The sequence below is a fragment of the Pleurodeles waltl genome, chromosome 5 (assembly GCF_031143425.1).
Source record: "Pleurodeles waltl isolate 20211129_DDA chromosome 5, aPleWal1.hap1.20221129, whole genome shotgun sequence".
NCBI lineage: Eukaryota > Metazoa > Chordata > Amphibia > Caudata > Salamandridae > Pleurodeles > Pleurodeles waltl.
Genome location: NC_090444.1, coordinates 3044538 through 3057287, shown reverse-complemented (window position 1 = coordinate 3057287; position 12750 = coordinate 3044538). Strand labels below are relative to the sequence as shown.

At 51.1% G+C, this 12750-nt stretch overlaps 1 protein-coding gene across 1 annotated transcript in view; it reads left to right on the top strand.

The window, feature by feature from the left end:
• Window positions 1-12750, top strand: part of LOC138295218 (stewaprin-a-like) — a 53180-nt gene that overhangs the window by 21073 nt on the left and 19357 nt on the right. Inside the window, exon 2 of the mRNA XM_069233394.1 lies at window positions 5993-6130. Coding sequence (XP_069089495.1) covers window positions 5993-6130 — 138 coding nt within the window. The remainder of the gene's footprint in view (window positions 1-5992; window positions 6131-12750) is intronic.

Genomic DNA, 12750 nt, shown 5'->3' with positions numbered 1-12750 from the left:
TTACAAATTCACATGACCCAGTTGCAAGGGAAAGTGAAGTCTCTGGAGGCAAAGGTTGAGGACGCTGAAAACAGATGAAGATGAAGTAACATATGCATTGTTGGGCTGCCTGAAAAAATCAAAGGTCCAGCAGTGAATATGACTGCCTTCCTGGAACACTGGCTCTGAACCGAGGTGGCCCCAGAAGGACTTTCCCAATACTTCGCACTTGAGCGACCTCCCAGGGTGTAGATCCCCAGCAGGTCATCACCAAACTGCTCTACTTTAGGGATCAGGATCACATCCTGGGTCAAGCACGCCTGCGCGGAGAGCTTCACATTAAGGATCGCCGTATCATGATATTCCCGGACTTTACGAGGAAAATGCAGGGGCAAAAAGCATAATTCACTGAGGCCAAGAGGAAGCTGAGAGATCTGGGAATTCAATATGCCATGCTATTCCCTGCCAGGCTCTGCGTGGCTACCAGCAATTCTACACTTTTCTTCCTTTCCCCTCAGCAGGTATGCAACTGCACCGACCTGAGTGGGAGCTGGGAGATCGGACTGGGCACTTCTGGAAAGCCAGGGCAGGGATGCCAGCAACCTAAAGCTGGTGCGGCCCCATCGCACACGCAGGTGCTCAGGGAGAGGCGCAGGGCTGTAGAGATGGCAGCAAACCTTAATGGACTGAGCCCTAGCATCTGCCCACCGACAGATAAACAGTTGTACCGAGACTCACTATCGGACTGTGTCTTGATCTCCTTCATGGATATGGCTGATCCGCCGCTAGTGGTGACACCCGGAACATTCAGTGAGATCATTTGACTCTTTTGCTTCATGGAATGGCACTTGTGGCTCATGCCCGGAGGGGGCTACTGGGTGCCGTAGCTTCAGTGGAGAGCACCTGGGCTTGCACTGATGGCTTGGGGCATTGATGCTGGGAGTCCGAGCCTGGTCGCCTCATCTGCGACACTGGGAGTGCCCCATCGGCTCTCCACAACATCCACCCATGGACACAAGATGTGCTCCCTCAGCAGCGCAGCTGTGGGCCTTATGCTACTTCTGGTGGACTGGATGGTGGGTATGGTCGCCAGGAGAGACTGCCTGAAGCTCCTCACATGGACCTCCCCCTAATTGTTAACAGTTGTAGTCATTTTAACTTACGTTAAAAGTTTGGATGGGGATAGTTCCAATCCCGGCCCTGGGGAAGGGGAGGTGGGTGGTTCCTTTAATTGTTATGTTGCGTAGGGGATCTAACGTTGGGGCTGCATCTGCTCACTCATTAAGCCTGCAGGCCCGGAAGGGCCCTTCGGAGGGGCCCTTCCGGGCACCAAAAATACTGCAACACACACTATCTAGTCACTAATAACCCGCCATGACACCCCCTAATGTATAATGCAATACTTGAAATGTCAGGTGACTGAACAGTATGTCTAAGCTCTACAAGATCTATTCCCACTTAGAGGCAGGGCGTACACATAGCTATCATCCAGGAAACACACCATACAACTCAAGAATACAGGGCCCTCAAAAAGAGATGGAGCGGACAAATATACACCACCACTTACTCAGCGTTTGCCAGGGGTGTCCTGATATGGTTTCGCCAAGGGGTCCCCTTCCAGGCCACACAGGAACTGATTGACCCGGAGGGCCACTTTGCCCTTGTTTCTGGTTGGTTAGAAGGCCAAGACCTTAGTATAGTAGGGGTGTATTCACCCAATGATGAACAGGGTGCTTTCCTTACAAAACTGTCCAATATGCTGGGGCCCCACTTAACCCAAGCAGCTGTGATAGGAGGTGATTACAATTGTGTCTCTGATACTGTTCTAAATAGATCACACCCACTCTGCCGAGCTCACCAATACACCGGACCACTAAGGCTTTTAGCAAATGGCAACACAATTGGGGACTCCTGGGCACTGAGAAGTACTTGCACCCTGATGAGCGAGACTACTCATTCTACTCGGACCTCCATAACTTGCATGTCAGGTTGGATGCCTTCTTGGTAAACCCAGACATCCATGGCAACGTTTGCAATCCAGAATATCTTTGTTGCACGTTTTCAGACCACAATCCCCTATTGCTCTTGTTGAATGGTACAGGGCACGCCCTTGTATACCGGATTGGCGGCTCAGAATTGAAACACTAGAGAATGCTACCTTTCGACATTCGATCAGGGAGGGCATTCAAAATTAGTTTGCAGACAATGAAGCCATCGGGGCCTCCAGGGTCTTGAAATGGGAGGCCTTTAAGGTGATAATGAGAGGCAGATGCATAGCCGAGGTGGTCCAGGTGCAGCATACTCTTGAAAGGGACATAGAGTAACACGAAATGGCACTGAGCGCACTTTAGCGGGAGAGGCCTGATAGACCAGACTCCGGACTGTTGTTGGTGGAGGCCAAGGAAAAGTGCAGGGTTGATTGAGAAACTTACATGCTTTTATCTCGGCTTACATTGCGGTGGCTCATGCAGAAGGGGATAGATCAAGCACTCTAGTTGCATGGTTGGCGAACCCCTCACATAGGAGCTCACTGGTAATGGAGATATGGTGAACGATTGTTCACCCAGAGACCGCTAAACTCAAGATTTGCTGAATATTATACCTTGTTATACGCTCCACTGGGCGAACATCTCTGCCCCACACAACTGGAATTTCTGGGGACTCTTGGGCTCCCGCAGCTAACAGAGGCAGAGTCACTGGCCTTGGGGGACCCCATCGCCCTCCCTGAAGTTAGGGCGGCCATAAAATCAATGGGCAGAGGCGAGGTACCGGGGAAGGATGGATTCCCAGAAGAGTTCTACAGGACATTTGGAGATGCCCTTGCCCCCAACCTTGTTTACCTCTAATGTGGAGGCGCTTGAAATGGGGAAACCCCCCCACCACCTAAGCCTTAGGTTTACCGCTCCTAAAGCCAGGGTGCCCGGCGGGAAACATGCGCTCATACTGCCGCCTCTCTATGATGAATATGGATTATAAAATTCTGAGGAGAATTCTTGCCACACGCCTACTCCCGCATATGCCTACACTGATTCACCCGGATCAGTCTGGTTTCATCCCTCGCCGCACCATAGCTATTTATCTTAGACGGCTGATCTCCCTGCTCCAGCAGGTCACTCCGGAGTTAGAAGACGTGGTGATAATAGCAAACGACATTGACAAAGCTTTCAATAGTCTCTGCTGGGATTATCTGTACCACACGATTGAGAAGCTGGGACTCTGGCAGGGATTCATTAGATGGACCTGGCTGCTCTATTCTTCCCCCACAGCCCGAGTCAAGACAGGTTGCACGATCTCAGAGCCGGATGGGGTGGGAATAGGTACATGACAGGGTTGTCTTCTATCCTGTATTATTTGCAATAGCTATGAAACCCCTGGTGCAGGCAGAGAGAAAGGGACATCACTTCAGGGGATTAGAAGCGGACGGGCATGCGCATAAAATTGCGTTTTATGCCGACAACATGGTGCTCTTCCTCTGAAATGCTGATCAGGATTTGGTGGAGGCAGTAGCACTACTTGAGCGTTTTGGGAAAATATTGGGATTATATATAAACTGGTAGAATTCTCTCAGATTACCACTATGGCAGCACCTGCTCCCCAGCCTACAGGGTTTCTCCTGGGTTTGCTCTACTTTGAAGTACCTAGGTGTACAGATCTACAATGAACCGACCTATCTCCTGGAGGGAGATCTGGAGTCTCAGGGCAGAGGTGGCATTTTGGGGAACGCTCCCCCTCTCAGTGGTGGACCGTATCGCCCTTGTTAAGATGGTGGCCCTGCCTCACGTGTTTTACTTTTTCATTCACCATCCCACTCTACCTTCCTGGGTCGCTACTTCGGGAAATTATCTCCATACTGACCGGCCTCATCTGGGGAACCGGACAGCATGGAATAGTCATGGCAAAATGTCAGCGCCCCACATAAGACAGATTGCTAGCAGCACCGGACATAGAGCTGTAGCCAGCCAGCTGAGCCAGCTTCAATGATTTGTGCACTGGTTGCATGATGGTTCCCAGCTTACTGGAAATTGACAACAAGGAACTCCTCCCCATCATGATTCATTTTGCATCCTCCTGAACCCCAGACGGGGGTGCCCTCCATCTTCGGCTCTACGGCCCCTAAGGAGATGCTGGCTGCGTACTCGACGCCCTGGGGCCTCCTTGCCTTACATCCTAGGGATACCCCTCCGTGGATGGGCGGTTATGTCAGGGAGCCCGGCCCTGAGGGGAGTGACCATCTGGGCTGACATCAATATCTCAACTCTTGGAGGCATATACAGAGGCAGGAAGCTCCTACAATCTGATACCCTGGTTGATGATTACGGGCTCACCCGGGGTAGTTCTTGGTACATAGATCATTGACAACTACAATTAGGCAACACTGGCATGAAGGAACATCCGAGCTGCCAGACCCTAAGCACAATCATAAGAAGGGTGAAAGAAATAACCTCCCAGTATAGAGCACGTGGAAAGGTGTGCTGATCCCCTTAGTTACATTGAGACATTAGTGGGAAATTGATATTGGTGCCCCTCTTTGGTGCAATGGGCCACAATCACCTCACATACATACAAAGTCTCCAGAAATGTGGGCTTTAAACTGATTACCTTTTACATCCTTCATAGGGCATATCTCACGCCGCTCAAAATATCCTAGCAGTTTGGTGCAGAGGATGTGCGATGCCCGAGATGTGAAAACGGGATGCAGACTTTCTCCATATGATGTGGTCATGCCCCCGCGTAGAGGGGTACTGGGAAGAAGTGTTCCAAAGCATATATGATGTGGCCGATAAAAGACTCCATGCCTCCCACCTAGTGGCCCTTTTGGGGAACTTTCCACGTCCTGGGTCACACAAAGTCACCTCCCAATTCATTGACCTTGCCCTAGTTTTAGTAAAAAGATAGATTATCCTGCACTGGAGATGACCCAGGGGTCCCCTCCTAGTGAGGTGGAGGAATGCACTACTAAAATGGGTGGCGACTGAGGGTAGGGTTCTCCTCCAAGAAGCAGCAAAGAGCTTATGTACAGCAGACTAAGCCAGGGCCTGGGACTATCTGGTGACTTGTATGAAGGAACGGGACTTAGACTCCCCTGACACTTCCGTGACACTTTCACAACGTGCCTAGGGGATAACCCTGTGGGCGCCTAGGATCCACACCGCAAGGACTAGGCACATTACACGGGATGACACACTCAGAAAGGCTGTACGCTTACCAACACATAGAGCAGATACAGGGAGGGGTTGGGAGGGGCTGGGAGGGGGTATGGTAGATACTGCAAGGGAGGGTTTACTGGGGGTGAAGCTTACACCACATCGGTCTAAAGGCACCTATTCCGGATTATAACTGGCACAACATGGAACAGATTACAGATCGCCTGGATTATGCTGAATCTCACTTTGGCGCCAAATGGACAATGCTTTATAGACCTACATGCATTTGTATCACCTGGGGGTACGAAGCGAAGTTATGTATTCACGATAAATGCTAATAAAATCTGTTTACAAAAAAAAAGGATGTTATAGGATCGTAATATAATCGTAAGGATTGTAAGGATATTGTAGGATCGTAATACAGTGGACAGGATATTTGTCACGGTTGTGACGGTGTATTCCCCTCCTCCAACTTCTAAATCAGGCCCCTTGTCAACAAACATGAAAACTGTAGATGTCTCATCAGAGTGCAAGAACACTGCGTGCACACTTAGTTATGTGTGCTTACCTATATAATACCACAGATGTATTATTCTGGACATATTTTATTGCATGGTGAAATTTTGTAATTTAAATGTATTTATTAACTCTCTATTAAACTGAGGGGTGTTTTTAGGGAATGTATTAGAAGAGTGAACTGTCCCTGCTGGCTTCGATCCACTATAAGCCTCACTTATAATCAATCCTTTCAGAGGGACCAGCAGACCAGTGCGTCAACTGAACATATGGTGAAAAAGCACGTGTATATTTTTCATTGCGTCAATATTCACACTTTACATACAGTGCCTTAAAGACCTCCTCTCTTGCAGGTAAACCAGGCGAATGTCCGCCTGACCCGTATAGGTGCATAAGATCGGAAGAGCCCCTGTGCCAGGATGACGCTTCCTGTGATGGAAAACAGAAGTGCTGCTATTATAAATGCCGCTTTCAGTGCAAGGATCCTCGAGGTGGGATATTCACTTGACTCAAGATGCTGAACGTTAAAAGTGGTATGCCGTTTTATGTCTCGCGTAAAGGGTAGTACTGGGAGGAGTACGATATTATCAGAGCGCAGCGCTGTCAGGAGAAACCTGCACAGAAAATGCATATGACGTGATATGATGCGTTTAAGGTAAAGAGTAGGGGAGGCTCAAAATGTATACATATTCAGATATTTATAATATATGAGGTTTTATGAGGAACAGGTGGCATCGGAATGAATAACATGGTAGACTGAGATTACATAGTTGATAGCAAGCTTGTGGAAATAGGTGACATCGGTGACAATGTTCGGTTAGGGAACGGGGGGGCAGTGGCTCGAGCCTGAAATTGTTACTGATAGAGAGGTAGTGTTGTTCAACTTGTGAGTCCCACAATGACTTCAGTGTGGTGTGTGGCATCGTCTCGTCCCAATGCATGAGTTTGAGGGGCCTAGGAAAGCCATCATGAGTTGCCAGGGCCCTGGAAGAAAGGGAACAGAGTCTCCCCAGTAGGCCATTCCACCACTTACAGATTGTAGGAAAATGCCACTGTTCACATGGTTACCCCCCCCCCCACTTTTTGTCTAGTGTTCATGCCAGCTTTGATTGGAAGTGTGCTGGGACCCTGCTAACCAGCTCCCCGCACCAGTGTCCTTTCCCTAAAACTGTACCACTCTTCCCACAGTTGGCACAGCCCTGGCACACAGTTAAGTCCATGGTAAAAGGTACCCATGGTACCAAGGGCCCTGTGGCCAGGGAAGGTCTCTAAGGGCTGCAGCATGGATTATGCCACCCTAGGGACCCCTCAGTCAGCACATGCACACTGCCTTGCAGCTTGTGTGTGCTGGTGGGGAGAAAAGACAAAGTCAACATGGCACTCTTCTCAGGGTGCCATGCCCACAAACCACTGCCTGTGGCATAGGTAAGTCACCCCTCTAGTAGGCCTTACAGCCCTAAGTGCGGTGCACTATCCCACAGATGAGGGCCTAGCTGCATGAGCAATATGCCCCTACAGTGTCTGAGTCCATTCTCACACATTGTAAATGCAGTGTAGCCATATTGAGTATATGGTCTGGGAGTTTGTCATTACGAACTCCACAGCACCATAATGACTTCACTGAATACTGGGAAGTTTGGTATCAAACTTCTCAGCACAATAAACCCACATTGATGCCAGTGTGGGATTTATTGAAAAATGCACACAGACGTCATCTTAGAGATGCCCCCTGTGTGTTAGCCAAACTGCTAGTGTAGGACTGACCGGTCTGTGCCAGCCTGCCACTTTCACACGAGTTTCTGACCACATGGGGTGAGTGCCTTTGTGCACTCTGTGGTCAGAAACAAAGTCTGTCCTGGGTGGAGGTGCTTCACACCTCCCCCTGCAGGAAGTGAAACACCTGGAGATGAGCCTCAAAGGCTCAGGCCTCGCATTACACTGCCCGAGGCACTCCAGCTAGTGGAGATGCCCGTCCCCCGGACAAAGCCCCACTTTTGGCGGCAAGTCCGGAGGGAAAATTAGGAAAAACAAGGAAGAGTCACCACCTCAGTCAGGACCACCCCTAAGGTGTCCAGAGCTGAAGTGACCCCCTCCTTGAAAACCCTCCATCTTACTTTGGAGGATAAGGACAAATAGGAATAGGAATGTGCTCCCCTCTCCAAAGGGAGTGAGCACAAGGAGGATGCAGTCACCCTCAGGGACAGTAGCCATTCGCTAATGACACCTCACCTCTAAAACGCCTCTAAATTTAGTATTTAGAGGCCTCCCTGAACCCAGCTCCTCAGATTCCTGACGACCTCACAAGAAGAAGAAGGACTGCTGAGCTGACAACCCAGCAGAGAAAAGAAGGAGACAACAACTGACTTGGCCCCAGCCCTACCGGCCCGTCTCCTGCTTCAAAAAGCTGCAAAAGAAGAGCAACGCACTCTGCAGGTCCAGTGGCCCCTGAAAAGCCTCCAGAGGACTGCCAGCATCACAGAGGACCATGAAACTCCCGTGGACAGCGGACCTGTCCAACAAGAAAGAAGAAGAAACTGCTTCTAAAGGACTCCCACCTCACTCCAGAAGCGTGAGTCCTAAACCACTCTGCACCCGACGCCCACGGCCCATGTCCAGGTGGCTCAACTAGCCAGAGAGGATCCCCAGGCGATTCTGACTGAGTGCCCACCCTGGACTGACCTCTCCACCCCTCCACGATGACGCCTGCAGAGGGAATCCCGAGGACCCCGCTGACCACGACTGCCCAGGACGAAGATATCCAACGCCTAGAGAAGCCCTGCATCCGCAGCCCCCAGACGCGAGAGAGACTGAGTACCGGTGCAGCTATGACCAGCAGGCAGCTTCCCTCCCTATCCAGTCGGTGGCTTGCCCGAGAAGCCCCCCTGTGCCTTGCCTGCAGCGCCTAAGTGACCCACGGGGTCCCCTCATAGAGTTTCATTGGAAACCCGACACCCTGTTGGCACTCTGTACCCGGCCGCCCCTGTGCCACTGAGGGTGTGGGATTGGTGCCTACTTGGGGCCCCTCAAGTGCTCCGCTAAACCCCCCTGGTCTGCCCTCCGACAACGCGGGTATTTAACTGCAAGCAGACCGGAACAGGAGTACCCCGTCTCCATAGGGGCCCACCTTATTTTGGCTCTTGTTTGACCTCTGCACCTAACCGGCCCTGTCTTGCTGGTGCTCGATGCTTGGGGTTATCTGGAACCCCCAACGGTGGGCTACCTATGCCCCGGAGACTAAACCTGTAAGTTTGTTACTTACCTCAGAAACTGTACTTTATTTACCTCCCCCAGGAACTGTTGAAAATTGCAGTGTCCACTTTTAAAATAGCTTTTTGCCATTTTAAAGAAAACTGTATGTATTATCGATTTGATTCAAACTCCTGAACTTATCAATGCAAAGTACCTTTCATTTAATGTACTTACCTGCAAACTGAATCTTGTGGTTCTAGAAATAAATTAACAAAATATATTTTTCTATATAAAATCCTATTGGTCTGGAGTTAAGTCATTGAGTGTGCTTAACACTACCCTCCGATAAGACTAACTGCTCGACCACACTACCGCAAATAGAGCATTAGTATTATCTATTTTTGCCTCTGTCAATCCTCCTGGACTCTGTGCACACTATGGCCCTAATTACAACCCTGGCGGTTGGTGATAAAGTGGCGGTAATACCGCCAACAGGCTGGAGGTAAATACCGCCAAATTATGACCATGGCAGAAACAGCTCAGACAGACAGCCATTTTAACACACCGACCGCCAGGGCGGAATCAACAGGCACCACAGCGGTAAAAGCCTACAGCCAGGCGGAAGCCAATGTTCTGCCCACTGTATTAAGACAGTCCAATCTGCCACCTTTTCCGGGGAGGTACCAACGACATCAAAAGCCTGGCCCGATTACTGCACAGAAGGGAAACGACTCACCTGTGGAGACTCAGGGAAGAACCACAACACCATAAAGCCTGAACTGCAGATCTTCCCCATGTTATTCGACGTTCTACTCCACTACGAACTCCAATGATGGCGAAGACGACCGCAGTGAGTACAGCCACCTAGCACACATGGGAGGGGGAGGAAAAAGAGAGTAACACACACACGCAACATGAAACACCCCTACCCCCAACACCATACACACAAGCAGATGCAGTAACATAACATATTTACCCCATACCCCTCAGGAATAATGCAAGGACAACTACAATAGAGTAAAAAGAGTGTAATAAGATAAAATAGTAGCAATACGTGCATCCAAATAAAAAAAGTATATACATATTTACAAATGTAGGGACACTGCCCAGTCCTTAATGTTCGTGGGCCACAAGGGCCACATTACAAAGTCCAAGGCCCCACTTTACTCCTGCAACAACACGGAGAGAACACTGCAGGGGCATCAGGTCGAAAATAGGCAGGCACCTCAGGGGAACGGGGGGCACCTCAACCGGCAGATGGTACAACACCACTGGTCCTGGAGGGGACATCTAGATGGTGCTTGTGTGAGTGCCTGTGGGATGAAGTGTGGTGCTTGTGTTTGCCATGTCCACTCTTGTGTGTTGTCCTGTGTGCATGCTCGTCTGCCTGTGTGCTTGGGATAGGTTGGGGTTGAAGGGAATGGGATTGGGTAGAAGAAGTTGGAGGGGGGACGGTGGAAACAGGGACAATGGCTGCCATCAGAGAGGAGGCCAGAGCCTGGATTGATCTCTGTTGGGCCCCCAAGCCAGTGTGAATACCCTCCAGAAATGCATTGGACTGTTGCATTTGGGCTGCCAGCCCCTGGATGGCATTCACAATGGTTGACTGCCCAACAGAGATGGATCTCAGGAGGTCAATAGCCTCCTAACTCAGGGCAGCAGGGCTAACTGGGGCAGGGCCTGAGGTGCCTGGGGCGCAGGAGATGCCCACCCTCCTGGAGGAGCAGGCACGGGCAACTCGCTGAGGGGCTGCTGGGAGGGCGGTGCAGGTATTGGGGGTGGCGGCTGTACCTGTAGCTGGGGTGGGCACTGAGGTGTCCGCCACCACCAGGGAGCTTCCATCAGAGGTGGTATCCGTGTCCGAAACTGTCCCCTCCAGTCTCCGCCGTAGTGCTCCCCTCGCCCTCCATCCCACTGGTGCCCTCACCGTCGGTGGACTCGGCCTCCTGGGTCCTATGGGATGCCGCTTCCTCCGTGGCCGGTGCGTCAGCTCCTCCACCAGATGATGCTAATGCACAAAAGGAAAGGGTGACAAAACAAAAAGGGGGGGAGAGACAAAGGATACACTTAGTCAATGGCGGCACTAACACCACTGTTGGCGTCCACAACACGCTACACACTAGGCAATGCACTACCAGTTACAATGCTAGTCACCAGACCATCAGTAGGGACCCATACCACCAACTGCAGCATACCTGAGACCCACACACCCATGCCCAGTATTGGATGCCTACTAGCTAGGTTGGAGGAATTTCACATCAGAACCCTGCCCAACATGGGACCTACTCTGCAATGTCAGGCCTGGCCTAGGGGCACCCACAGGCCCAACTCCCCCACCCAGATACCACCCCACCAGGCGTAAGTAGTAATGAAGGGCACTGTACTCACCCCCTTGTTGCTGCTGTGATGCCCCCAAGCGCCCATCCAGCTCCGGATAGGCCACCGCAAGTATGTGGGCCATCAGGGGGGTCATGGTTCGACGGGCACCCCTACCTCTTTGGGAGGCTATCCCCAGCTGGGCCTCTGCCGTCTTCCATGCCCAGCGTCTCAGGTCCTCCTACTGTTTCCGACAGTGGGTGCTCTGCCTGCCATAGACCCCCAGGGTCCGCATGTCCTTGGCGATGGCACGCCACATACCCTTCTTTTGATGGGTGCTGACCTGCAGAGAAATACACACAGGAAAAGGTATCAGTCAGACCATCCTGCCTGTTACACTTATGGCCCACCATACCCCTTCACATCACCATTAGCACAGACTTGGCCCAGCATACATGCTGCACACTGCCCAGGGCCCATCCACCAACCCCCCTGACATGAAGCCTTCACACACACCACTCCATACATTCATGCCCCATGCATCGTACTCACAGTGTACTCACCTGTTGGTCTGGAGGCCCATACAGCAGTCGGTGGGGGGGTAGGACCCCATCCACTCGTCGCTCCAACTCCACCGAGGTGAAGGCATGGGCCCTTTCCCCAGTGTCACGAGCCATGGTAGGTTCCAGACACAGGTCATAGCAGCACATGCAGTGTAGGTCCTCTCCTGTTGAAGGTCAGGTAGCAAGTGAGTGAACAGATAGAAAATGGCGGTCATGTCCGGGGTGGTGAGTACCGTCACCACCGGAGTACATCACCATTGGCCACTGTACCCCATAGGACCCAATAATAACCAATGAGGAGTTGCATGGCTGTTCCCGACCGCCTCCCGCAGCGGCGCACAATGTCAGCGGAATTATCTCATTTCCACCTGTCCCTCCACACAGGACAGAGGGATGCCATTTCTGGGGGTGATGGGGAGGCCATGTATCCTAACTGTGTCACAGTTCACAATTTCACATTCAGGACATATGCCACCAAAATATTGTAACAATCACACCATGCATTGAACTGTAGTGGTTACAATGTACAGATAAGGACCAGCTCCTCACTCTTTTGCCCCATAGATTGCAACCGCTGTGGATGAATAGGAGATGGAGACATTCCCCGCGTACAGACCCCTGGTGGACTTGTCAACAATGGAGGACAGGCACATTATCCTCACCTACAGACTTGACAGGGCCACAATCACTGAGCTGTGTGCCCAATTGGAGCCTGACCTGATATCTGCTATCCATCACCCCACTGGGATACCCACTCTTGTGTAAGTGCTATCAGTGCTCCATTTCTTGGCAACTGGTTCTTTCCAAGTGACAGTAGGCTTGGCAGCAGGAATGTCACAGCCAATGTTCTCAATAGTGCTGACCAGAGTGTTATCTGCCCTGATTAAACAGATGTGCAGCTACATCGTTTTCCCCCAGGTGGAGGATTTGGCCACAGTGAAGGCTGACTTCTATGCAATGGGACATATCTCCAACATCATTGGTGCGATTGATGGGACACATATTGCATTTGTCCCCCCCCTGGCAAAATGAACAGGTCTTCA